The following is a 26,325-nucleotide window of genomic DNA, read 5'->3' as shown; positions in this document are numbered from 1 at the left end:
TTCAGGAACAGTATAAATCTTTTTAACTGGAATAATCAAGGGAGATTTCATGGGAAAAGTGGGAATCAGATAGGTCATGAAGGTAAGAAAAAATTTGGATAGACAGCAATGAAAGGTAGGGGCATTCCAGTTACAGTTACTTACTAATATGAGTAAAAACTCAAAGGCAAGAAGGAACATAGATTATATGGAAGACAGTGAGAAAACCAGCCTGGTTAGGGTAGAATGTCCATTATGAAGAAAAGTGGAAGACAATATTGGATGAATAATATGAAGTAAGATTATAGAGGTTTTAGAAAAGGTCAGGACTTAATACTCCTGTCTATTTTTAAGAGATTATTTTGACACAGCTCTCACTAGAGTTCATTTTCTTTTCTTCAACAGTCTATACCACAATAAGCCAAAAAAGTCCAAGAGCATTGTATAAAATGTTTATAAACTGTGTGCTTTGTGAAGCAAAGACAAATTAAAGAGGCTATCACTTCAAAGAGACAATCACAAAACACAATCAGCCCTTTTCTACCAGTCTGAGAAAGTGGAATGTGTCTTTTCCTTTAATGCTGAGTTTTCTACCATTATATCTTAACATTGTTAGACTTGAGCCCCCAGGCACAGAAGAAGAAACAGTATATCACTTCCTGATCTCTTCCCTTCCTTTCTTTGAATTCTTCTTGCTTTGAAAGAGGCACTTCCACTTCAGGCTGTGTGTAGCTTCACAATAGGTCCCTACTCTTCTATTGCCAAATCAATCAATAGAATTCTGAAGAAAAGGTCAAAAGAAGAATATCAAGTCCTTGAACTTGTTCTTGTCTCTCTAACACCTGTTCTGCCCATTGCTAGTTTCAATGTTCAGAGGACTATAAAAAGGCAATAATTTTAACCCATAGGGCTGTATTCCAAGAATCCTAGTTCTTTTGCCATTCCAAAGATACAACTGCTTTTTAAGGGATCCTTATAATTTTTTTTTTTACTGTGACCAACTTAGTGGCATCATGCCATCTAGATTTTTTTACAACTACAAAGGAAAGGGTACCAAAGTAGGCTAGCAATGGTTAGGGGCACAAAGAAAAGGAATCATCAGTATAAGGAGAAGCTCCAGTGGGAATATAGTCTATTCATAGCTCTCATGGACCTAGGAGACAACCTATTCAATCTTCCTGAAGCACCAATGCCCAGCTCTGGGCAACACCACAGAGCCATCAACAAATTGGACAGAGTTCAGAGCATAACAACAAAGATGATTAAGGGCCTGGCAGGATTGATTTATGAGGGAAGATTAAAAGGACTAAATCTGCATAGGTTAACTTAATGAGGAGAGAGTTAGGAGGAAAGTTATGATAACTGTCTACAAGTATCAAGGAGCAACATGCATCAAGGAGAGAGAGTAATTGTTTATCGTGGCTCAGAGAGGAGAGGATGTTAAGTGGTATTGGCAGAGCCACTAAATAATACCTTCTGAGTGCCCAGAGGGCCTTGGTGCTGTGCTAGGTACTATTAAAAGAAAGATAAACAGATCTCAGCCCCAATCTTTGAGAGTATTTCTCATTCATGCAAGTATAGTCAACTCATCATAGCCATGCTAATAAAGGCACCAGGTGGCAAACCCATGATATAAATAATCCAAAATAGTGGAGAATCTGAAAATATTTTATATTTATCAATAAAATTATGCTAATACTCTGTGACCTCATCGATATGGGTATTCCTTCAATGATACAGACCACAAATATATCCATGGATGCCCAACTTGTGTGAATCTTGTCCGTATCCCCACAAGTAGTCCAAAAATTATAATATATTATTTAGCATTATTTGATTTCTGCCTACCTACTTATTTTCCATTTGATATTATATTGAAACGAATACACATTCCTTCAGAGTGTTTATATGCACATATGGAGAGATATCGAGATACCTACTAATTAATGGGGAAAGTGATCCTGAATCTTCATTATTTTCTGCATCAAAATTGTCTTTGTGATTATGGCATCTAATCTAATAACCATATAAGCATGGGAACTCTAATAAATGTGTGTAGATGTTAAAAATGATGACACAGGATCAATGGGGTATACTAGTAGGTAAGCAATCCTATGTTAAAAATGGATCCTGAGTAATACTGATAATCCACATAGGTAATTATCATATAAAGAAAAGTCAGTAAAAATGTAAGAAAAAAAACAGAACAAAGTCAAATAAAAATCAATATAATAATATGTTTATAGTATTTATAGTCATAGATTTAGAGTTAGAAAGATTTCATCTAGTCCAGTGCTTTCATATTATAGATAATGGAACCAAAGCCCAGAAACATTACAAGACTTGACCAAGGTCACCCAATAAATAAGTGACAAAACCAGGATTTACATTTGGTTCCTCTCACTCCAAATCTGCTTTGCACTATGCTGCCATCTCTAATGCTGTAACCTTACAAAAAATAACTTGCCTGAAGCAAGAAGGTGGCTATAACAGATAAATCACTTTTTTTTCTTTTGACCTCAAAAGTTTTTTTAAACTATGGGCTGTTCAGTTGTGTGTTATCTTGGCAAGGCAATCATATGGTATAAACAACTTTTTCTGTAGTTCTTTAGGCTGTACAGGAAACTGAAAAGTCATTCATTCTTCTGATAAATTGGAAGAGAGGTAAAAAATTCAAATTGGGCCCCATACATGAAGCAACATGACAGAATGGGTAGAATCCTGGCCCTAATTTCAAATCCCTTATCAGATACTTCCTAGATTTTTGGTCCTAGATAAGTCACTTAACCTCTCCGTGTCTCTTTTTCTTCATCCGTAAAATAAGAGAGTTAGAACTGATGACCTCTAAGGTCCCTTACAACTCTAAATCTATGATCCCATGATCATAAAGTCCAAATATTTAAGCATTGTGAGGCTTGACCACCCTATTATATATTATCTTACGACTTATACATCATTATTTTTTGCTTAGTATTCATTTGCTATGTCATCTCCATTGCTCTCTGCATAGTATTGTTTGTGTGGTTATGGCACCTCGTCTGGTACCATATAAGCACAGAATCTCTACTAAGTGTGTTTAGATTTTCATAATGATGACACAGGAACCATTACTGAAATTATTATTGAATGTTTGCTGGGGATTTTTTATGAATTTTTTTGTTTGAGTGTCTATATCCCTAATTCTTGCTTTCCTAGACTCACTCCCATTTTTATTTCTAACCTCTGTCTCCCCCTCTGTTCTAGGGATGACTGCTATCCCATGTGCATGTCTGGGTATATTCCTAGGAGGTCTTCTTGTAAAGAAGCTCAGCCTGTCTGCTCTGGGAGCCATTCGGATGGCCATGCTAGTTAACCTGGTGTCTACAGCTTGTTATGTTTCCTTCCTCTTCCTGGGGTGTGATACAGGTCCTGTGGCTGGGGTTACTGTTCCCTATGGAAACGAGTAAGTACTAGAAGAAATTAAACAGGTATGAATGAAAGAATGAATGAAGAATGAATGAAAGAAAGTGCCTCAATTAAGCACTATGTGCTAAGCACTGTGCTAAAAATATAAATACAAGAGTAGGACAACCCTGTCCTCAAGGTGCTTACTTTCTAACAGAGAGAGATAACACATAGAAAGAAATGGTGGCCAGGAAAGAATGCTTTTGTCTGAGAAGTTAGAGGTATTACAAATAGAAGATGCTTGCTTAAACCAAAATGCTTTCATTAACAGGGCAGTAGAGAAGTAGCGGTGTCTCCTTCTCTGAGTAAAATAGTTACATAGCATTTGTGAACTTGAAGAGGGCACATAGTTTCATAGGATCATAAATTTAGAGCTTGAAGAGACCTTGGGGGCCATTAAGCCCTACTCTCCTTATTTGACATCAAGGGAACTAAGACCAACAGAGCTTAATTGATCTGCCCAGAGTAACACAGCTAGTCATTGAAGCAAGATTTGAACTCAAGTTTTCTTAACTGAAAGCCATTTAGGCCACTGATATCTCTTCTAAAATAACCAAAAGAAGGATCCATGGGACAAGTAAATAGTCTATACTCTAGGACATTTTTCTTGTATTGTAATTTATCTTTACCTTCAAGGCTGGCAGCACAGATTGTACCAAATTCTGCAAAATGCCAGCAATTATCACTACTTCTGACACTGCCTCTGTGACCTTGGATGTGTCACTTAACCTGCCTGGGTCTTGGTTTCTGCTGTGAGTTTATAAATCTTTAAAATAAGAGGATTAGACTCAATGGCCTCAGAGGTCTCTCTAGACCAAGCTCTAGACCTAGAATGAAGCAATGTCTTCATTTCTTAATGACTGTCCTTTTCAATTTTCTTCTCATCATCCTAAATCACTAGACAATCTTTTAGACTGGTCACTTTAAGAGGGAAATACAAGGAATGGCATTTCCATGTATAGCACATGGGGGCCCTTCCTACTCATGGGCCTCTAGAAAAGTGTCAGGTTCTGAATATTTTATGGATCAGAATCTTCTCCAGAACATAATTCATAAGCCCTTACTAAGGAGTTGGCTTTAACTAGTCAGCCAGAGGTTACATTTGACTCAGAATATTTAATGAATTAATAGTAATTAAATTAACAAGAGAACATTCCCACCATTAAACTGAAGCTCACTCTCCTACAAATACACAGCTATCACTGGGAAGAGGAGAAATGCATAAGGATAACACATGGGACAAACACATGTGGGATCTCTGGGTGGCCAGATTATACCACTGATGCCACAGAGCTGTCAATGTCATTGTACTGCTCTCTTCTAGGAAGGCGCCCTACTGGGTGGCAGGTCTCCACTGCTCCTCACCAGGCATCATTTATCCCCTCCAGCTGGTCTTCATCTGTCCATCTGTCTTCAGGGTCACCTAAGCCTCTGCTGAGTTGGGTGGGTTATTCCTCTGTCAGTCAGCTAGTTCGACTATCTCCACCATCCTTTGGAGTGAGGAAGAAGGGAGAAAGGAGGGGATGTGGACTGTAAGTCTGTTAGCGTCTTCCTAGTAGGAAAGGGACATGGCTCTAGTTAAGTCATCTCATTCATCCTCCTGTTGAATCTCAGCTAAAGCCTTCAGCTAAGAGGCTATCTTGAGGACTGTTGGCTACTCTTTCCACCATCTATTGGAAATCCAACTCTCTTCAGATAATTTTTCAGCCAATAAGGAGGAAACGCTTCTTTTCAGCCAAACTGCTCACAGCAGATGCCCAGTGTAAGATCATGCCTGATCTTTGAACTCTTTTTTTTTAGCTTTTTCCTCTGTCTCCCTCATTGTTCACCTTTTGTCTGAATTATGATCACAATATGATTTGCCCAGACTTAAGTAATTCTAGTCTATAATAGAGTAGGGCTTCTGCTCCTCTGTTGGTAGAAATATTTAGTGTTGAACTGGAAGCTCGTGACTTACTAGTTTTGTGACCATGGGCAAGTCATCTAACATTTCCCAGCACTAGTTCCTCATCTGGGAGACAGAGGTAATCCTATCTGTACAATATATTGCCCAGGATGGTAATAGAGATTAAATAATAGATATGGAAATACTTAAAAAGATATAAAAGTCTTTGTTATTGTTGGTGATAATGGTGTTGATCATTCATTTCTGACTTCTCATAATCTCATTTGAAATTTTCTTGGTAAAGATACGAGAGTGGTTGTCATTTTCTTCACCAGTTCATTTTCCAGATGAGAAAATTTAGGCAAATAGGAGTCAACTGACTTGTCCAGGGCCATATAGCTAGTGTCTGGGGCCACATTTTAATTCTGAGAGAGGAGTCTTTCTGACTCCAGGCCCAGCACTCTATCTATTGTACACCCCTTCCCCAGTCTAAAAGTCTACATATAAAAATGTTATTCGTCATTTTGACAAAAGTGAAATGAATACATTCTTTCTTAGGTCATTTATTTGGAACCCCTAAGCCAAAGAAGGTATCTTGTTCTAGGAGTTAAGCTACAAGATGGGATATTCTTTGCCCTACCAACGGCTACTTTAAAAGATAATTAGTTGTTAGAACAGGACAGAGGTATACTTGGCCCTACTGAAGTTCTAAGAATTCTTTCCTCCTTCTTCCCCACCTTTCCCCAATCCAAAGTGACATTTTCTTCATATGCCCTATATTTGGTACTTCCTTTGGGGAACTTTGTAACAAGATCAAACCATAGGACTTCAGTTTGAGTTTTTGGCCCTGTTTTGACTCCATGCCCCCTCTGCCCCAAGTTCAAAGAGCCAGCTTGTAGGTAGGCATAATGCCACCTAATCCTTTCCAGATGAAATGCAGTAGAGAAGATGAGATGAGACATTTTTCTACTTAGAACATTTAATAACTCCTCCTAATTCAGTATTTCTCCTCATTTTCTTTTCACTATTAAGGGAACACTCCTCGAAGTTCTTAATAAAAATAAATAAAAATGCAAAGGCTCTCAAAATATTACTTATCCCAAGGAAATTGATAATTTTGATCAACCATCAGGTACTTATTGAGGTTCGTTTGTGTTGTCCTCTTTATTAAGTAATTTGAGAATTATAGTAGTAGCATAAGACTTTGTCCCTGCCTTCGAAAAGCTTATTGTCTCACTTGAAAAACAAAATTAAAATACACCAAATCATAATGGAGTGCTACAAATACGATAATTTATAATCAAGTGTATGCTGCGATTATGCTATTCAAAGCCAGAGACGTGAGCTAAGTTTGAATTAGTTAGGGAAGGCCTTCCTTATGAATAAAGTAAGACTTGAGTTGAGTCTTGAAAAAATTGATGGGATTTGGATATACAGGGGGAAAGGGAAGGACTTCCTTGCAGGAGTAACTAATGTGAATCAAGATACAGCATTAGGAATGATCAAAGAAAGGGAGGAAACCAAGCTGTCTAGATTATTTATTTGGAGAATCCTGGAAAATCAAGCTAGATGGGTACGGTAGTGTCAGATTAAGGAAGTACTTACGCTGAATTTTTTTTAACTCGTTTGAAGTGATTCTGCCTCCATCTATTTGTGATACTGGATCCAATTCTTATTAATTGTGTGGTCCTGGGTAAATTAGCCTCTCTGAGCCATAATGCAATACCCACTTTCTTGTTTTAAGAAGTACATTGTAAATATTAAAGTGTTGCATAAATGTAAGTTATTACATTTAAGTTTAATTTATTTAAGTTATTAATGTGTGTTACATTGCATTTTCTCTCACAGCTCAGCACCTGGCACAGCCTTGGATCCCTACTCTCCTTGCAATAATAACTGTGAATGCCAAACCGACTCCTTCACACCAGTCTGCGGGGCAGATGGGATCACTTACCTGTCTGCCTGCTTTGCTGGATGCAACAGCACGGTATTTGTGATTTATTTATTCTCTGGATAAGGTGAAGGATCATGGATTAAAAAGTGCAGCTTAACCAGAAACCTAAAATGGTATAATACCCAAGGTGATGGTTGACTGCCACAGGAATTAAAGAATCGGTATTTATCAAGAACTTTTTTTCCCTCTTCTGCCATAGAAGTTTTTCCCAGTCTCATCCTTGTTTAGGTTAGGAAACTCTATTAGTAGATGGGATAGAGTAGATTTGTCACTCAAATTTGTTTACTAAATGGCTTGCACAGAATTGAATCAGACTTCCAGATACACTTAAATAACCTGTACTGGCATTTTTTCAGTAATCTAAAGATTAATGATTTTGTAGGTTGGAGTATCTGATACATCCATATTGATTTTCACCCTTGTATATACATTTATGAATGTCTTCCTGAGTTGCTCTGGGTGAGAAAATTCATGACCCAAAGACTAAGCTTCTGATGATGAGCCCATCCAACCTAACTTGGGCTGGTCTGCAATGCCTGATGCATGGCGGGCACTTTATAAATGTATACTGACTGATTTATTGGTTGGTCCATCTCTTCAGATACAGTTTATTGATTGGCCCATACCCAAAATGTTTCCAGTTTCGATTAAGAAGTGCTGAAGCTTCATATTCCATTGTCATAGCCTTCAAGAACACACAATCACTTTCACACCATGATGAGGCATCAGAGTATGATTTTAGTAAATGAATGAATGAATGAATGAATGAATAACCACAAGTATGATTCAAGGTAGAAGCCAAAGGAAGCTTTGTACCAAAGTCAAGGAGGAGACTTTTGGCCCATGTCTTAAACAAAATTCGTGTTCATTTACCCTTTTTTAAGATTTTGCTCCAGGATTCCTCACCTTTTTCTGTCTCCTGTTCCTAATTATTTTTCTTTTACTTTTTCATTGTCAGCATTTGCTCTCTATGTATAAGTACTGAACTAAGTGATAAAGAGTAATAAAAATGGAGAAAGGTAGACTTATTCCATCCTTTCAATAAACAACTGAATCACTTATTCCTAATTTGTCCCCTATCCATTTTGGAAATAGGCAAAGTCTAGCAGTAATGCTAAGTGGCCGTTAGAAACAAAGAAAATGGGGATCATTCATCTTAATTTTCTAAAAATTAAGTTTTTTCTTGCTTTAATGTTTGGATTCTTGGCCTACTGCTGCTGTTAACATTTTTCAAAAAGTAAGATAAATCATTCTAGGTGGGGAGGAAGCTATTTTTCAAATAAGATTATAAAGCAATTTCTCTGTGGGGATAAAAATGAATGGAAAAAAGGATTGGGTTTTGGGAAGGGGTGGAATGAAAACACCAGTTATTATTTTCTGTGACAACAATTTCATTAACATTTTAATATCTGAGGAGTTGTGTTGCAAATTAGTCTTTGTTATTGTCCTGTTGCAAGGATTAAATTGATTCAATATATGCTACTGTCCTGAGACTAAAATAGTGTCTATTTCAGAAAATTCAGTGACCAAAAAATTGTCTCAGAAAATGCACTTCCCCTGATCTTGCATATACATAAAGTCTTATTAAATAAAAGCTTAACTGGGTCCAGTGGCTGCTTTCAGTTGCTGAAACAGCAAAGAAGCAGAATCCAATTATCCCTGATCTGCTTTGCCCTTCTTGATTCGTGAGTGTATCACATTTCTGTTCCTCAGCTTACCGCTTAAATTTTTATTTCCACGCCCCTCTAAATTTCTGCCTTTTCCTTCAGTTTTCTAAAAAATATACTACATTTTTATTCTGGCTGGGAAGATTTATGTAAAAACACACAGTAAAGCAAAAGAGTCTACCACCTTCCAGGACAGGGCAGGGAAAATTTCCCCCTTCTCCACTGGGATGATTGTCTTTTCATCCAGCTTCTGGCAAGAAGAGGAGCAACCTGAATGTCAACCTCATAATATTTAATTTCAAGGGCACAAACACTTACAATTGTGATTGCTAGAGTTTCATTTTTACTCTTTCTCTAGTTTTATCTTCCCCTACAGCTTAGATCTTTACAAAAAGAAAGAGAAATCTCCACGAATTACTCCAGATAGTCTCCAATGAGTCTGAGCACCCAACACCCAGGCCCTATGCCTTACAAGTGTCTTGTTAAATCTCTTGTTCTGATTTCAGATTATAACCAGCTAGGCCACGTGTAATAGCACTGCTCCCTTGAGTGATTACAAGCAGCTGGATTTAGCTAGGGCATGTGCAAATTTCACCGTTAAGTACAATCAGATTTCTAGTCCTCCACATAGGCACCGTTTTTACCCACTGAGACTGGTGAAAACCACTTAAAATTTGATCAGCTGGGGAAAGACACTGTGTGAGACTGATTCTACATTCAGTAAAATCTGGTTTCCTCACACCCTATGTTTGGGCTTCATTTTGGACTCCGACTGTGTTTTTCCTACTTGTTATCCCAAGTTTCCCAGGATTGTCCTGTAGTTAATAAAAGATTTTTAATACCTCTCATTGCATGTGACCGGGAGCCTTTGTAACCGACTGCAAGTTACTTTTGTATATATTTCCTTTGGCATTAATCTACTGTCCAGATTGTTTTCTTACATCTCACTCTGAGAAGTAATTATTCCAGTGGTAAGCATGTTAGCACTCTGCTGACTGCCTGTTGGAAGAAATATCCTTCTGATGTGCTGAATAACTGGCTTAAAAAAATTGGAGTAGTAATTCCAGCCATTGGTGGTATGTGAGAAAGCAGAATAAATCCAACATGGCAGTTTGTAAGAGAATCAAGATGGGGGAGTTTAGCTTACGTTTCTGGAAAAGGGTCACCTCATGGGGAGTGACTTGTTTGGAATCCATTTTCCCTAGCTTGATTCTTTTTCTTTTAATGATGCCACTTGGGCTATCAATTTATTAAGCTAGGGCATCCTTTAGAAAGAGCACAATTAAGACATCGTGGAATATTTTGGCATTTAATAGGCTTGACCTGTAGCCAAAGGACCAGATCAGGCTGGATGTCTGTGGTCATCCAGGTAGCAGCCTGTCAGGAGGACATTGTTAATATTCTGAAGCCAAGTTTTCTTGGCCCTTCAAATGCTTTTAGCCTCTGCTGCATTTGGACATGGCTGATTTCATGCCTCCACTCTTCCCACACCCCCTATGTCTAAAAAGAGTGTCTACTGCAAGTAATTAGTTTGCCTTTCTTAACAGCAACAGTCTCTCCTTCCTCCTTCTGCAGAAGATGATTCAGGTTTTTCCCCCCTCCTTTGGGTTTGTTTTTTTGTTTTTTTTTTTTGCAAAGACTCTCAGAATCTGGGGTTAGTGTTACAGATGTATTGAGGTTCTACTACCATTTCAGGAAGATTCCCTCACCACCACCATTCCCTCCCCCCAAGCCATTATTCTTCAATCAGTGACCCTGCAAGTGAAGACAGTATTTCTTTTTGCAGTTTTTCAATTTCCCCTTTGGCTTGAGGCATATGGGTTGCCAACCTAGCTCTTAGTGATGAGATTTTAGGGTTTTACACAGTAATACCAGTCTGGTTTGGGCCAATCAAAAGTTGAGATTCTAAGCTGCAAAAAGACAATGATAAATGACAATGGAATTCTAAAGACACCACGATGAATTCTGAAAGAATCTATGAATGTCTGGCTCAGAGACCTAATTGTTGGGAGAATTTTCTGCAACATTGTTCAGACTTGCAGAGGGAGGAGAGAATTAAAGGTGAAGATGAAGGACTCTGATGCACAAGTGGAAAAGTATTAAGAGGTCTTACCAAATACATCCACCTGAAGTTTAGTTGTTTTGGTGGTTTTTTTTTTTAAGAAATGATCTGATATCAGTCTATTGTTTTCTGCTCTATATTTATCAGACATTAAGTATTCTAATTATGAGTTCTATGAATAGATGAATCACTCCTTTAAGCTTCAGGCAACTTTCTAAAACGATGAGTTCTTGAACTTTTGGGGGTCACAAACCCCTTTGTTAATCTGGTAAAGTATACAGATCCTACTCAGAATATATATGTTTTAATGCATAAGATTAACTACATAGGATTTCAAAAAACACCAATTGCACCAAGATGCCATTTTCAAAATGTCGTGCTTGTTGTTTTTAAAATAAAAGCAAGTTGGCAGATCCTAGGTTAAGAACTGCTGAGTTGTAGACAGTTACAATCTACTTTAGTGGAAGGAGTTTTCTATCCCCCACTGAGTTCTAATCCCACACCAACTAAATCACAAGTCTGTGGCATATTGATAGTGAACCTTTCCCAGGGACACTTGCATCTTGAGCTTCATCCCCAAACATAAAATTAAAAGCCTCACCCTAGTGGAGAAATTTCAGGCTTCCTGGAACCTGATGGAGGCAGCATTTGAGGAGATGGGAAGATCTTCATCAGTCCTTGCAATCACAGCATGGACACAGCCGTGCCTATCATCAGGAGACAATACTATCTGCCTTTTCTATTGAAAAGGGAGAGAAGGAAGTTAGGAAGCAAAATAGTAAAGGAAAAAGAAAAGGGAGAAAACTCCAAGATTTTTAAAGCAGAGGAGGAGGGTCTGTTTTCACCTCAACAGAGTTTGGGTGGTACTTACTATACAGATGTGACCTGAAAGTCAAGTCTTCTTTAAGATAGGTAATGAATGATTTATGATTGTTTTCATTTTGCATTCATTAGCAGTTTCTGTACTACTATTATAATACCTTAATTGGCCTGACATTCAGCACTGCCCCCTCCCTCATTGTCCCGGACCTCCCTTTAGCCATCAGAAATTCCAGGAGTACAAGTAAAAGCCTCTGTGACTGGAAAACAAAAGCATTTTGACATGAACCCTCCCAGAGAGATCAAATAGAATGCAGTCAATTTTTATTTCTTCTGATCATATATTGATAAATCTTACCTTGTTTGGCTGTAGCTTCATTCTTTGCATCCCTTCCAAGCTATACAGCATCCTTCAACCTATTCATTTTCCTGGAATATACCAAGGAGCTTTTTCCCTTTACCACCAATGTCTTTCCAACCTTCTCTTTGATTCTTGGCTAGTAAAAGTCAGTAACTTCACGTGTAGCATTATGATCCATTTTGTTTAAGGTACCAAATTAGTCAATGAACCAGGAACAATGTGCAGGTTACAGATTTGCCTCTTTTAGTATGCCCTAGTGTAATTATAACTGCATGGAAGAGAGGACAAATTGGCAAGTGATTATCATGTTAATTTGGCAGTGTTTTATCATAATGTGGAAATACAATTTTCTTTTTTTTTATTGTTTGGGAAAGATTCTAATTTGGGGGTCATTTGTCTGCACTACAATTTATTGAGGGGCACTTAAACATGGAAAATGAAATGTGCAGGAGGAAAGAAAAAATAAGCTTTCCTCCCCATAAATATCCCTGTGTCTGTGCATGTGTTTTGAAGGCTCTTGGAAAAAGCTAACTAATTTATTTAGGCCTGATTAATGGAACACCACAGAATGCATAATTAGGAGTTGACAGCTTTACCTGATGGATGGGTTTTGATATGGAAAGTCAAAACCCCCAGTTTAAACCATGGGCATGCTTCCCTTTCAGAATCTCACTGGCTGTGCATGTCTCACATCCGTCCCCTCTGAAAATGCAACAGTAGTTCCTGGGAAATGCCCCAGTCCTGGTTGCCAAGAGGCCTTCCTTACATTCCTCTGTGTGATGTGTGTCTGCAGCATGATAGGAGCAATGGCTCAGACTCCATCTGTGATCATCCTCATCAGGTAAGAGCTAGGCTGGGGCTTCCGTGGCTCTCGATCTAATGGCCCTTCCCAACCCCATTTATTTGTCTTTGGTTTTTTGTTTTTTGTTTTTTTTTTTCTGTGACTGATCAGCAAACACCACTTTCAGAAACTTTCTTTCAATTCCACTGAAACTTAACATCCAGGAAAACTATGAAAGTGTTCAGAAATTGGATATAGTAGTGTCATCGAATCTAACCCATTTACCACCCAAATGAAAAATATCGCTCTTATCTATTAAGGACATCAGAGAACATCATTGCCAAATAAAGAGACAATAGTGGCTCCTGCTTTGTAGAGAGCAATACTCCTTACTAAAAAAGATATTCCATAAAGTTAGAGCTTTGGAAGGAAAAGATATCCTTATGAAGATCATGGGCTTGTCAGGATATGAACTCACAGCAGAATACCCTTCTCAGGGTGATGGTCCCAACATAACTTTGAGTCATCACAAGGAGAAGGAATTTAGAAGAACCTAAAAGTACCCCCAACTACAATCATAGCCTGGATGTGTACTAGTAACCCAGAGATGATGATCAATGGGCATCCTCATGCAGACTTCTTTTGCCATATACTTCATTTGTTTCTAACCTATGTTTATTAAATAATTAGCTAGGATCTTTATTTTTGATTAAAATTCAACCTTAGCTCTTAGTGGGTTAGGATTAGTTACATAAATAGTTACAGAGAGGACAATAGTCTCATAGTTCTAGAACGGAAAAGCACCTAAAGGTCACCTGGTACAATTACATTTTTCCACATCTGAAGTGAGAAAGCAACTGGCACATAGGTAAAGGAACTTAATGCTAAAAGTAGAATTTGAACTCAGGTCATTTGACTCCAGAACCTGTGCTTATTTCTACTAGAGATTCATTATATTTTCATCAAGTTTTTCATGTTTTCACTGGAAATGTTAAAGTGGGGGAAGGACATGGCTAAAAAAAGAAAAACACAATTCATCAGAAAGGAAAATTAGCTAAAACTTCAAATCTAGGTCCCAGAGACAGGACATACAAACTACAAATGATATGTCTTTTTCTTATTTAAATAAATTTACAGCTTCTTTCATTATTGTTTCTGTGCTTCTGCATTATGCTCACATTCCTGTTTTTATGTCATATACCTTGGGAAACAATTTAAAGGAATAATCGTAAGATTTTATTTTTGGACAGGGAGGTGGGGAGGGAAAGCAGGATTTGGGCCAACAAGGCCAACTCCTTTGAACATTCACGAAAGGGAAACGGAAAAACGAGAATACTATTTAGAACTTTGAATGTTAAGAAAATTTCATTTCATAAACCAAGACTCTTCCCCTTCATTGGCCAGAAAGAAGGACACCATCTCACCGGTACACTCTGTGCCTCTCCCCAATCTCTGCCTTCCCCCAACCTCCCAAAGAAGGAGAAAATGAAATTCAGGCCCTTAGAATAAGAAGACTAATTCAGGAATTAAACATAGAGAATGGTAAGATTCAAATCACTTCCTAGGCATAGTTTGACAAGTACCTCTTGGAGAGAGTCTGGAAAAAATTAGATTCACTTAAAAAAAAAAAAAAGCAACAGATGGACTGAATGACCTTAGCTGGGGCTTTTCCAATTGAAATAATTCCATGCTTCATGCATGCCTGCTGGAGGTGTTCTCACTATGGGCATATGGATATGGGGGGGGGGGGATGGGGAGGGGAATATGTTATTCAATCAAGCTCCCAAGTTCTATTTCCAGTCACAGATGTTCAAGGCAGGCAAAAAAGCACACTGTGCCATCTGTAGATAGGCACAGGTATACCCTATACCCTACGCTGCCCCAGGGTGTCAGCCACTCTTATACACAATAGCAACATCTCTCAGAAAGGAATTGAGAAAGTTTGAGAAGTAGGCTGGTACTTCCAACAACAATCACTCAAACAAGTCCTTTTATTGGCCCGTAACTAGGTCTGCAATCAATCACCCCCTGAAGGTGCCTCTCTCCCAGGAGGGCATCCAATGAGAGTTAGTATCTTTTTCATTTTTCTCCTTGTGTTTATGGTGTCTCAAAAGAAATGGAAATGTAGTATATTGTTGGCAGAGATAGAGCTATTTGTGTTAGGGAGAACTTGCCTTTGTCTCCATGACTACATCCTAGACTAGGGACTAGAGTTGTTATTTCGTTAGTAGAGGGATCTCCCAAATGAGGAAAATCCTCCTACCGAGGCAGGTTAGCACTAGAGACGTGAAGTGACTTGCCCAGGATCACACAGTCAGTTTGTGTCAGAGGCAAGATTTGAACCAAAGTCTTAAGGCTTAAAGGCCAGCTCTCTTGTTACTAAATTACGTTGTCTTTTGTGACTACTACAGATATTCAGTCGTAGGGAAAATTCCCTTCCAAAAATACCAGAATCTAAAGTAGAGTCAGTCATTAATACAGGATTGTTGGGGCTAAATTACCTGAAGGTCAGATACTGCGTCTCATTTAACCAAATCCTGCAAAGAATTTTAATAGAAGCACACGTATTTGGAGGTAAAAGAAAAATTCCATTAAAATTTTTACTGAGTTTTCAAGTTTTCACCAGAAAATGATAAAAGATCAGGATGAAGTCTTTTAAAGCCACATTTTACTAAGAAACACATTGATGAAGATATTTCTACCAAGGAGACTTTTTTAAGGAACCAGTAGCTATTAAAAGAAGGAAATGTTGGGCCTTTTAAAAATATTGCTTCAGCCAATCAAATGAAAGGATGTTACAAAAAGGCATATATTTTTCTTATTTTTTCCATTTCTTTGTGAGACGGTATAATAAAAAATTCTTCCTCCACCACCAATTGCCAATACCACTCATCATCAGCATTACCATCATCATCATCATCATCATTATACAGTTTATCTCACAATGCAAAGCAGAAATTATTATGCCCTGTTTGAAAGAGAAAGACACTGAGACCCAAAGAAATAAATTGACGTACCCAAGGTCACACAGTAAATAACCAAGCTGGGACTAGGGTCCAGGTCTTCTGACTTCAAGGAAGAGTGCCTCTTCTGGTGTGATTCATACAACAATATAATCTAAAGATAACAAATTGTTCATTTGCCTGTGAAGACCCTTCTGCTTTAATAGTTCAATCTTGTTTGCTACAAAGCTTAATGGGAAAGATGTTCCCAAATTGTGTTATTTTGGTAAACAATGCCCCACCAACTAGAAATGCCTCTCTGCTTGAACAAATGCAGGATTTCTCTAAATGAAAATTGAGTGGGAAAGAATTTGCATTTCTTTCCTTCGAATGACAAGATTAGCTCCTGTTATTAAGGCCACCGTTAAATTCCTGAACTTATCATGTAGCTGCAGTCATAGTTATTATTCAGACTCTAGGCAGGGAAAGTTAAAAAATAATAATAATAATAAATAGACTCTTAATGATTTTCTGAGGAACTATTATGATTGACAGTATTGCACAGCTGTGGAGTTTGCTAATTTAAAGTGATGTGATAAGAATCTATTTTTCTTCCCTTCACCTCTTTTTATTTAGGACAGTCAGCCCTGAACTCAAGTCTTATGCTTTGGGGGTTCTATTCCTGCTCCTTCGTTTGCTGGGTAGGTATAAACCTCTATTCCCTCATTAATGAACTGAATGTTTATTCTCAAACTAGTCAATCTTCATAAAGTTTATTATTCATTTGCCTTTCTCTTTGTAGTCTAATTCCTATTTACCAGTGTTCTTCCCACAACATAGGCTTTGTGTCTAGAGACCAGACTCAGAGATTGAACACATTTGGCTCCCTCCCTGTCTACCCTCATGATTTTTCATTCAATAAGTGTAGAGAAAATTTCCAGGTAAATAAGCCCCGTCTTCTCTGCTGCTCTTCCACCTTACTTGTGAAAATGGGGGAAAGGAAGAAGAGGGAAAGAGAACAATCCTACCATTTTGTACATCCACTATTAATAGATATGAGCAGTTTGTGAAATGGTTTGTTTATGGAGCTTCCAGCTGATAGACACAGTCCCCCTCACATTGCTTCATAAATGGAAAGTTTGCCTCCTTTTTAATTTCCCAAAACAGCATTCTATACTTTGGGTTCTTCACCGAGGACTTCTGAGGTTGGGAGAAATTCTGGCTGACTCAATACATTATATGGAGGTTTTCTGTTCCATCATTGTCTGTCTTAGAGAAGCAAAGGACTTTCAGAACTAGAAAAAACTTCAAATCATCTAGTTGTAGTCTAACTCCCTAATTTATTTCAGATGAAAAAATAGAAACCTAGAGAAGTTAAATCATTTGCACAGTTAGAGCTATACACAATTACACAGCTTCTTAGTTTCGGTGCTAATTCTCCAGATTCCTTTTCCTGTGTTTTTTCCACTTAAACTCCTTTTTCAAATGTCAGGATTGGGCCAAATCCAGAGAAGCTATGACCTTTCGTGCTTGAGTAAGTGGCAAACAGTTTGCTTTGGAGGATTTTCTCTCTCTTTTTCTTTTAGATGAAAGATTAGTGGAAAGGGGTCACATAAATCTATCCACAGTTTTTGGAGAGAGTTTGAATAAACATTTTTCCAAGATTTCATTGCATCCTTTCCCTTTTGCTTCCATGGGTATGGGTAGAAGGGAGGGTCTAAATCATTGTAAAGTATATGGGAAAACTTCTTAGGACTAGAAAGTATAGCTCACATCTAAAGGAAAACTTTGGAACTCTCTAAATTAGTATATTCACTGAACCTTACATAACTTTACAGAAAATCACTAGCTATCACCCAATTTCCTTTAACCCAACTACTTGGGATTTCCTCAAAACAATTTGGACTAGATGATCTCTAATTTCCTTTCTCTCCATAATATTTTATGACTTTATGGCTATGTATAGGAACTATTCTAGTCTACAGAATTATTTTAGGATTTAGTCCATCACTATAGGTGGTAAAAAAATATCAACCCTTTTTTTATGCTAGGTGATTTTCATATCAAACAGTGGAGGATTTTATAAGAATTTCTGAGAAATTAGCTTAAATTGCAGGAAAGGGACAGTTAAATTTTTGAGAAAATATAATTCACTATTATTATCATTATAACCTAGGGCCTTCATTGTATATATGTCTTCTTGAGAAGCTAATAATCTAGGCAGCTGAATCATGTACCTAACTTGCCTGTGAAACCTTTACTTTTTGGCCTAATTGTATTTGATCCTGGAATAGGATATATTAAACTCTATTAATGATGTTAGAGCACTAAGAAGAGGGAGAATTGCAGCTAGAGAAACAGTAAATTTGGAATGATTTTTAATCTCTTCAAAGTAGAATTTCTGTTTCTCCCCTAAAATTAAATCCATCCCCTTTCCATCTTTGCGTGTCTCCCTCATCTCTCCACCATTTACAATCCCTAGTTTCCTTCATAGATCAGCTCAAGTACCAATTTTATGTAATTAAAGATGTAACAATTGCCTTCCCTGGTCGTATTTAAGTTTTTTGGTTTTTTTTGAGGACAAAGTCTGTTTCATTTTTTGTTTTTGTATCCCCAGCATCTAACACAGTGCTTGGCACATAGTAGAAACTTGAAAACTGGTTGACTGATAGATTGATCTTTTAGCTTTTGAGCGCCAATATATGTTGACAGTTCCCTGATTAACTGAACTGAGGTTACGATCCTATGAAGAGGTCCATGGTTTAAGGCTTGATATATCTGGTTTTCATTTAGCTAGTCTTTTCTACCAAGACTCAGCTTACCACCCATGCCTGTTTTGTGGTCCTACAAGGTAAATTGCCCAAGACAAGAAAGAATAAAGAGAGGGACATATCATTTCTTAAAACATTTCTTCACCATGCCAATATGGGAAGTGTATTTGAGTAAGTAATCAAAAATCTGGATTCATTTCTCAACTCAATCACCTGTTAATCATATGGCATAGTCATTTAATCTTCTCTGAGCCTTAGTTTTTTATCTGTAAAAATGAAAAGAAATAGCACTGGCTCTGTCCACCTTAGAGGACTATTGTGAAGATCAGATGAGATAATGTGCTCTAAAAACCATAAAACACTGTCCAAGTGTAAGGCATGAGTTGATTTCATCAGCAAGAATCATTACTCTCTGCCTGAGATCAAAAAGACACTCGGTCATGATTATTTTGGTCAAAGCTACTACGGGGAATTATGATGTTCAAATCAGGCCTCTTGATTCTCTGTTCCTGATGCCTTTGTATTAGTGTCATCTGAGAATAAATTAATAAATTTTCAGTGTTTTTTTTACTGCCCTCCATCATAAATAGCCCTAGAAGCAAAGTATGTTCAATCTATTACATTTTCCGTTCTGATTATTGCACTTAACAGATAAGAAGATTGAGGACTAGAAAAGTAAAGTTATTTTACCAACAGTTACTTAGGGACAGATTTGGGACTCCCTCACTTAGGATGAACCTGTACTAGCAATAGGTTTTAGCTAACTTGCCAAGTTCGCCCTTATGACCAGTGCTATGGATCTGTAAAATATGCCTAACTAGATTTAAGAATACAGTCCATAACAATGAAATAGAAAGAACAAATCCTCACTGGCCTAGATGAGAATTAAATCTACAATTTCATTATGTCATATCTTACCTGGCTGCAATCAGGGATGACTATAGGGAGATTATAGCTTGGCAATTAAAAATGAAGACCATTTTTACACCATGTATATGATGTATAGTACAAGGCCAGGTCATATGTTAGATGCTCAATAAATCCTTCTTGAAATAAAAAAAAAAAAAGAAAAAACCAACAAATCTTAGTTGTACATTGGAAGATGCCTACACACCTCAGGGCTAAGCATCTTCCTTAATGCTGGGAGAACAGGAATCCTCACTAATTACTTAAGAAGAGTCTGCTTTCAGACATCCCCAATCTGTAGCATGTGCTAGTTATATCAGTAGTCTTGACAGCATGAATGCAAAATCCTGTAAGCTTGGCAGGTGAGCAGCAGAGGAATGGGTGTCTTTTCAAATGTAAATGTCAATGTAATTTTCAGACTCCATATCTATTCTGTAAATGATTTTGAATTTATTTTTCTTACAAAAGCCTTTCAGTTCAGTTGAAAGTTTAGGCTTAAGAACATAAATAGGCACAGCCTTTTCAACCAGTGGAGTGCATTAAATAGCCAAGGTAGGAAACCTGGAATAGTCTAAGCTAATGGATTTTCAGGAAAACAGAGACAATTTCCTTAAACAGGGCTGCAATTTCTGCAGTGAAATACATATAGCAGCAATTTGGACTCTGCCATAATAAGAGGCAAGATTTAATCCTTTTAATATTCACTGTAATAACGTGTAACTGGAGTGAGCCCTTGTAGCATTCCCCCCAATGTATTCCTCTCCACTAAGAGAGCCGCTCTGATAGAATGATATTTAATGTCTACTAGTTACAGAAGCCTCACGGCAGATGCTTTGAGGGGGGATCTCAAGTGACCCCACAGGAGTTATGAAGAAGGTAGAAGAAGGAAAGAAAAGAGCAGTTATAATAAGCTTTAGTGGAGGGATTCTGTACCTACCACCCAAAGCTCTCAAAGGAGATGTTCTATCCCTCTGGCACTCCTTTGCTCCTCCCCAAGGTAACAGAGGGCATCTCTGGGGCCCAGAACATAGGAGCAAAATCAGAAATGCAGTCCATGCAGTTCACCTGCCTTGTGTCACCTAGTCTCTCCTCAAATTTAGGCTCCCTAGCCGTGCCATTTTCACCCCCAATCAAATCCAACGCAATTCAACGGGTAAGTATTAAACTGCAACTAAATGAAGGCACCATGCTAGGTGCTGAGGCTACAAAAACAAAATTAAACAGCCCCAACCCTTCAGAGGCTTCCATTCTTCAGGCAGTAAGTAACCTGAGCACAAGCAAGCTAATTCAAAAATAAGTAACAAAGGGTAAATTAAAGAGGGAGAAAATGAGGGGATTAGGAAAGGCCATATGTGTAGGAGGTGGCTCCAGAGCTGGGCTTTGAAGGAAGCCAGGGACATTGTGAGGCAGATGTGAGGAAAGGATGCATTCGAGTTGGAAGACCATTTTGCAAAGTGGTAGAAGAAATGTCATGGGTGAGGAAGAGCTAGCAAACCAGTTTAACTGGAATGAAAAACATGAAATAGAAAATATGTGAAAAGTAAGTGAAAGCCATATTTTCTAATAGCATTTAAATTGCCAAACACATTTTTCATTTATCCTGCAGGCAATAGAAGAATCATTGAAGATTTTTGAGTTGGGGACTGGCATGATCAGTTCTATATTTTAGGAATATCACTCTGTGAATGATGGATTGGACAGGGGGAAAACTGGAAGAAGGATTACCGTTTAAGTAGTTATTGTAGCCATCTAGGAGAAAAGCAATTAAGTTCTGAACTAAGGTATAGGTGTATGAATGGAGGGAAAGAAACAAATGCCAGAGATGTTTTGGAATTAGGATCAATGGCAACTGATTAAATATGGGCCTCGAGGGAAAGAGAAGTCAAAGATGGCTACAAGACTGTGAAACTGGCTGGCTTAAAAGATGGTATTCCCCTCAACAGAATATAAAATACATTGAAGGAGGTAGCGGAAAAAATGAGATCTATTTTAGACATTGAGTTTGAGGTTTGATGAGAAAAAGTCATCCAACATTGAGCAGTTGATAATTTGAAACTAGAATTCTAGAGAGATATATAAGAATGGATTAGGGATAGATAACATAGATTTTGGAGTTCATTGAAATAATCATTGAACTCACAAAAGAAACAAAATATAGTGAGAAATAAGAAGAGGACCCAAGAGTGAGCCTTGTCAGATGCCTATTCTTACTAGACAGAAGAAAAAAAGACAATAATTGCAACTGAAAAGCAATAGAATGATCAGAAAAGTAAACTAAGAGAAAGTAATATCTACAAACCCTAAGAAGGAAAGAGTACCCAGGGAAGGAGAAGTGAAAATAAAGTGATCTGCAGCATTTAAAGCTGTGGAATAATTGAGTAGAAGGAAGACTAAGAAAAAGTCACTGAATTTGTAAGTTAGATAATGGACAGACCTAGAGGGAACAGTTTAGGTCCAGTGATGTGGTGGGAAAACAAACTGCATCCAGATAAATAATGAATAAGAAGTGGGGCAGCTTGGTGACTCAGTGGATAGAAAGCCAAGCATGGAGATGGGAGGTTCTGGGTTCAAACCTGGCCTTACACACTTCCTAGCTATGTGGCCCTGGGTAGGTCACTTAATACTAAATGTCTAGCCCTTACCACTCTTCTGACTTGGAACTGGTACATAATATCCATTCTAAGAAATAACATAAAAGTTGGTTGGTTTCTTTTTTAATGAACGAATAAGAGATGAGCAAGTGGAGGCAAAAAGCATAAATGACTTTCTAGGAATTTGACTATGAAAGGAAACATAAGAAGGAATGTCCTGGAGGGAATGGCAATGGCAAGCAAAGGTGAGCTCTTTGACCTTAGGTATTTTTAAATTCTTTTTATCTGTATCCACCTTAGAACAGTGTCTGGAACATGGTTAATCCAGGAGAACTAATTGATCAATCAGTGATTGATTGGTGCATTTGTTCGTGTAAAAAAAGGGATCAGTTCATAGAAGTTTAAAATGAGAGAGAGGGAATGATTGAACAAATAAACTTTCAAAGGAAATGAAAAGGGAGAGGATTAAGAGCACCAGTGGAGAGGTTTTACCTTAATGAGGAGACCCACTTCTATGACAGAGACTGGATCAAAGAAGGAAAGAATAAGGGTTCTATAGATCCTGGATTCATTACAGGATTCCTAATGTAATATATATCCTTCATGTATTTAAAATACTATTCTGTTTAAGGAACTTGGATTTACATAAATTTTCAGGGATACATCCAATACTTTCCTTTTTATTTTTATTTTTTATATTTCTAAATATTTTTTCATGGTTAAATGATTCATGCTCTCTTCCTCCCCTCTTCCCTCCCCACTCCCAGAGCCTACAAGCAATTTCCACTGGGTTATACATGTATCATAACTTGACACCTATTTCCTATTATTCATTTTTATAACTGAGCAATCTTTTAAAACCAAAACCCCTAATCATATATACCCATACAAACAAGTGATAAATCATATGTTTTTCTTCTGTGTTTCTAGTCCCACAGTTCTTTCTCTAGATGTGGATAGCACTCTTTCTCACATGTCCGTCAGGATTGTTCTGAATCATCGCATTGCTACTAGTAGCAAATTCAATTACATTTGATCATTCCACAATGTTTCAGTTTCTGTGTACAATGTTCTCCTGGTTCTGCTCATTTCACTCCACATCAGTTCATGGAGCTCTTTCCAGTTCATATAGAAATCAAGCAGTTCATCATTCCTTATAACACAATAGTATTCCATCATTATCATATACCACAATTTGTTCAGACATTCCCAAATCAAGGGACATCCCCTCATTTTCTAATTTTTTGCCACCACAAATCCTTTTTTATTTTATCTTTCATTTTAGAATCAATATTGTGTATTGATTCCAAGGCAGAAGAGCGATAAGGGCTAGGCAATGGGGATTAAATTATTTACCCAGGATTACATAGCTAGAAAGTGTCCAAGACTATATCTGAACCCAGGATTTCCCATCTCTAGGTCTGGCTCTCAGCCATTCCCATCCTATACTTTCAATATCCTCCCTAAATAAACGTCTTGGCAGTTGATTACTTAGAGTTTGATATACTCTGAAAACTCAGTTACATCTCCCCATTGCAGTTACATCTCCCCATTGCCCAAGGTTCATAAATGATGAACTGGCCACAGAACAGGCAATAGGAGAGGATTTATGAAGCCTAAATAAGTTCCTGGATGGATTTAACTCTTCCTGGATCACTGGAAAGACTCTTTAACAATACTATCTACCTTATATACCATCCCTAATTTAAATTAGTTCGGGATATCCATTTCTTTGCCTAGAAAACACTAGAGAATCACTTTGTATGTGATAAATAGTTATCATGGCCCTCCTCTAAGCTGGGTACATTTCAGTGGCCATCAGAGTAGTTGTTATCTTGGAAAGTTATAGAAAGTCTTTAAAACCGTTAGGAATGGAGAGAATACCATGACTTGAAGATTTTTGCCTGAAAAGAATCCAACCTTGCAGCAAGCAGAAAAGGTGAAGCAGGTTGGGCAATATTTCAAACTTGTACATTTATTAAATCACATTGTTTCAGAGGTTTAACGAGGCTTTCCAATAGAACTACTTTTTCAGGGTCCTTGATTGTGGTAACAAGCCTCTGAAAAGGGAGTGAAGGGAGTGCTAAGGGGAAGTACTGACAGCATCTTGACTGCAGGACCCTGGAGAGTTCTGCCAACCTAATTAAAATTGGTAAGAGTGAACCTTTCTGCCCCACCTTGAGCCCTTAAATTTAATGCTGGCCATTGAAAAAAGAAAATGTTCCCTTCGTTAACCTGCAAGTAGGTGGATCAGGTCTACCCTCTAAAAGCCCAATGGAAAAAATGAACAACAAAGAACCAAACAACGGAACCAAGTATTAAGTGTCTTTTTCCCTCTTCTAGGCTTCATCCCTCCTCCCTTGATCTTCGGGGCAGGCATCGACTCCACCTGCCTGTTCTGGAGCACATTCTGTGGCGAGCAAGGTGCCTGCGCCCTCTATGACAACGTGGTGTACAGATACCTATACGTCAGCATCGCCATTGCCCTCAAATCCTTCGCATTCATCCTCTATACCACAACGTGGCAGTGCCTGAGGAAAAACTATAAGCGATACATCAAAAACCACGAGGGTGGGCTCAGCACGAGTGAGTTCTTTGCCTCTACTCTGACCCTAGACAATCTAGGGAGGGACCCTGTGGCCCCAAACCAGTCACATAGGACAAAATTTATCTATAACCTGGAAGATCACGAGTGGTGTGAAAACATGGAATCTGTTTTATAGTGACTAAGGAAGGACAAATTATATTAGTAATCAAAGGGTCCTTTTTCTTAAAAAAATTAAAATAAAGTTTTAAAAAATGGAAACATACACACACGACAACTACTACAACAACCACTTTTGTCCTTTTCTCAAAACCATAGCCAGACAGGATTCAGAAGGATGAGGCATATGGGAACATGCACTTGACATTCTTCGGGAGCAAGGCAGGAAATGCCAGCGGGCCTTGGTGGCAGCCCTCTGAAGGTTCAGATGTGGTCTCTAGAAATGCCATCAGCTCCAAGCAACAGGGAATGATGGTGGCCAGTTCAGCAAAATGGACATTTTTGGACATAAAAACCTATCATCTTATTAAAAAAAAAAAAGCTGACAACATTTCCAGGATAAGCACTAGTGACACTCTATGCCACCTCCTCCTTCAATTTGGGGCAGGGAGGGAGCAAGAGAAGAGGGGGTGGGAGAGCTACTCCCCTCTAACCTTTGCAATATGGGTCACTGTGTAGACAACTCACCCAGTCTGCATGTTGTTCCAGGCCCCAGAGTTCTCTCAGCGATGTTATTGGGTGATCCGTGCTGAAGTCGATAAACGACACCCCTCACCAGCCGTATTTCCATGTTCAAAAGTTAGAAAACTGAGAGAGTGAGGGGAGAATGGAGTGCGTGTGTTGGGGGACGGAGGGCTCATCCTTCCCCCATCAGCACATCCAGAAGGTGAGATGTATCCACCTCCTCCCAAGCCTCACAGACCTCAGGATGTGCTGGGCCTTCTCTGTGGCTATGACTGGCTGTGCTCAGAGCCATGGAGACCCAAATTTAGTTCAAGTCATTTGCTTACATTTGCCAAACATTTTGCCATTTTTAAATGGGTATGGATTTCAAACAGTTGTATGTATAATCTCTAATACTATTTTTAACTATTTCCAAAAGCTATGTTAACCTTTCAGTCACTAACAGAATTCTATAAGAGGACTTTATTATATGCTGGTCGCTTTCCTTTTTTTTTCTTTTTAATGCACCAAAAAAAATATAATGTGATTCAAGGGATGCAATTAATCTATTGTAATTTTTATCCTTTTATCTTCATTCTGATACACTACAAAGCCAGTAAGAAAATACATGTTACCCAAAAAAAAAAAAATCTTCAGAGAGAATAGATGCAGTCTCTCTTTAAAAAGAATCATAATTGGGACAACAGGGGAGAAGGTAATGAATTGCAAACTTGCCTTTTCTCTTTAATCTCTATGCTCACTGTCATGAAGAAGCTCCCTTTATATTCACAACCACATTTGAAAAGTATTATTTGCAGTCTGTTGAAGCTCACTTAGGTGGTGTTTCTGGGTATCTGTATACAAGTGTGTATGTAACATTTTCTAGTGAAAGGAAACGAGAAATGAAAAATACATCTTAGGCCATTATTCATGAGCACAAGCTGCTGAACAGCCA

The 26,325-nt window shown here is 38.1% G+C and overlaps 1 protein-coding gene across 1 annotated transcript in view; it reads left to right on the top strand.

The window, feature by feature from the left end:
* Positions 1-25,930, top strand: part of SLCO3A1 (solute carrier organic anion transporter family member 3A1) — a gene marked incomplete at its 5' end in the record, with an annotated part of 288,197 nt that extends 262,267 nt beyond the window's left edge. Inside the window, 5 exons of the mRNA XM_044660137.1 lie at positions 3,223-3,421; positions 7,157-7,295; positions 12,837-13,012; positions 16,531-16,595; positions 24,506-25,930. Of these exons, the coding sequence (XP_044516072.1) occupies positions 3,223-3,421; positions 7,157-7,295; positions 12,837-13,012; positions 16,531-16,595; positions 24,506-24,885 (959 nt within the window). The remainder of the gene's footprint in view (positions 1-3,222; positions 3,422-7,156; positions 7,296-12,836; positions 13,013-16,530; positions 16,596-24,505) is intronic.
* Positions 25,931-26,325: the final 395 nt, after the last annotated feature.

Source organism: Gracilinanus agilis, chromosome 2 (assembly GCF_016433145.1).
Source record: "Gracilinanus agilis isolate LMUSP501 chromosome 2, AgileGrace, whole genome shotgun sequence".
Classification (NCBI taxonomy): domain Eukaryota; kingdom Metazoa; phylum Chordata; class Mammalia; order Didelphimorphia; family Didelphidae; genus Gracilinanus; species Gracilinanus agilis.
The sequence above is the reverse complement of the archived record's forward strand: the minus strand, read 5'-3'. Positions and strand labels throughout refer to the sequence as shown.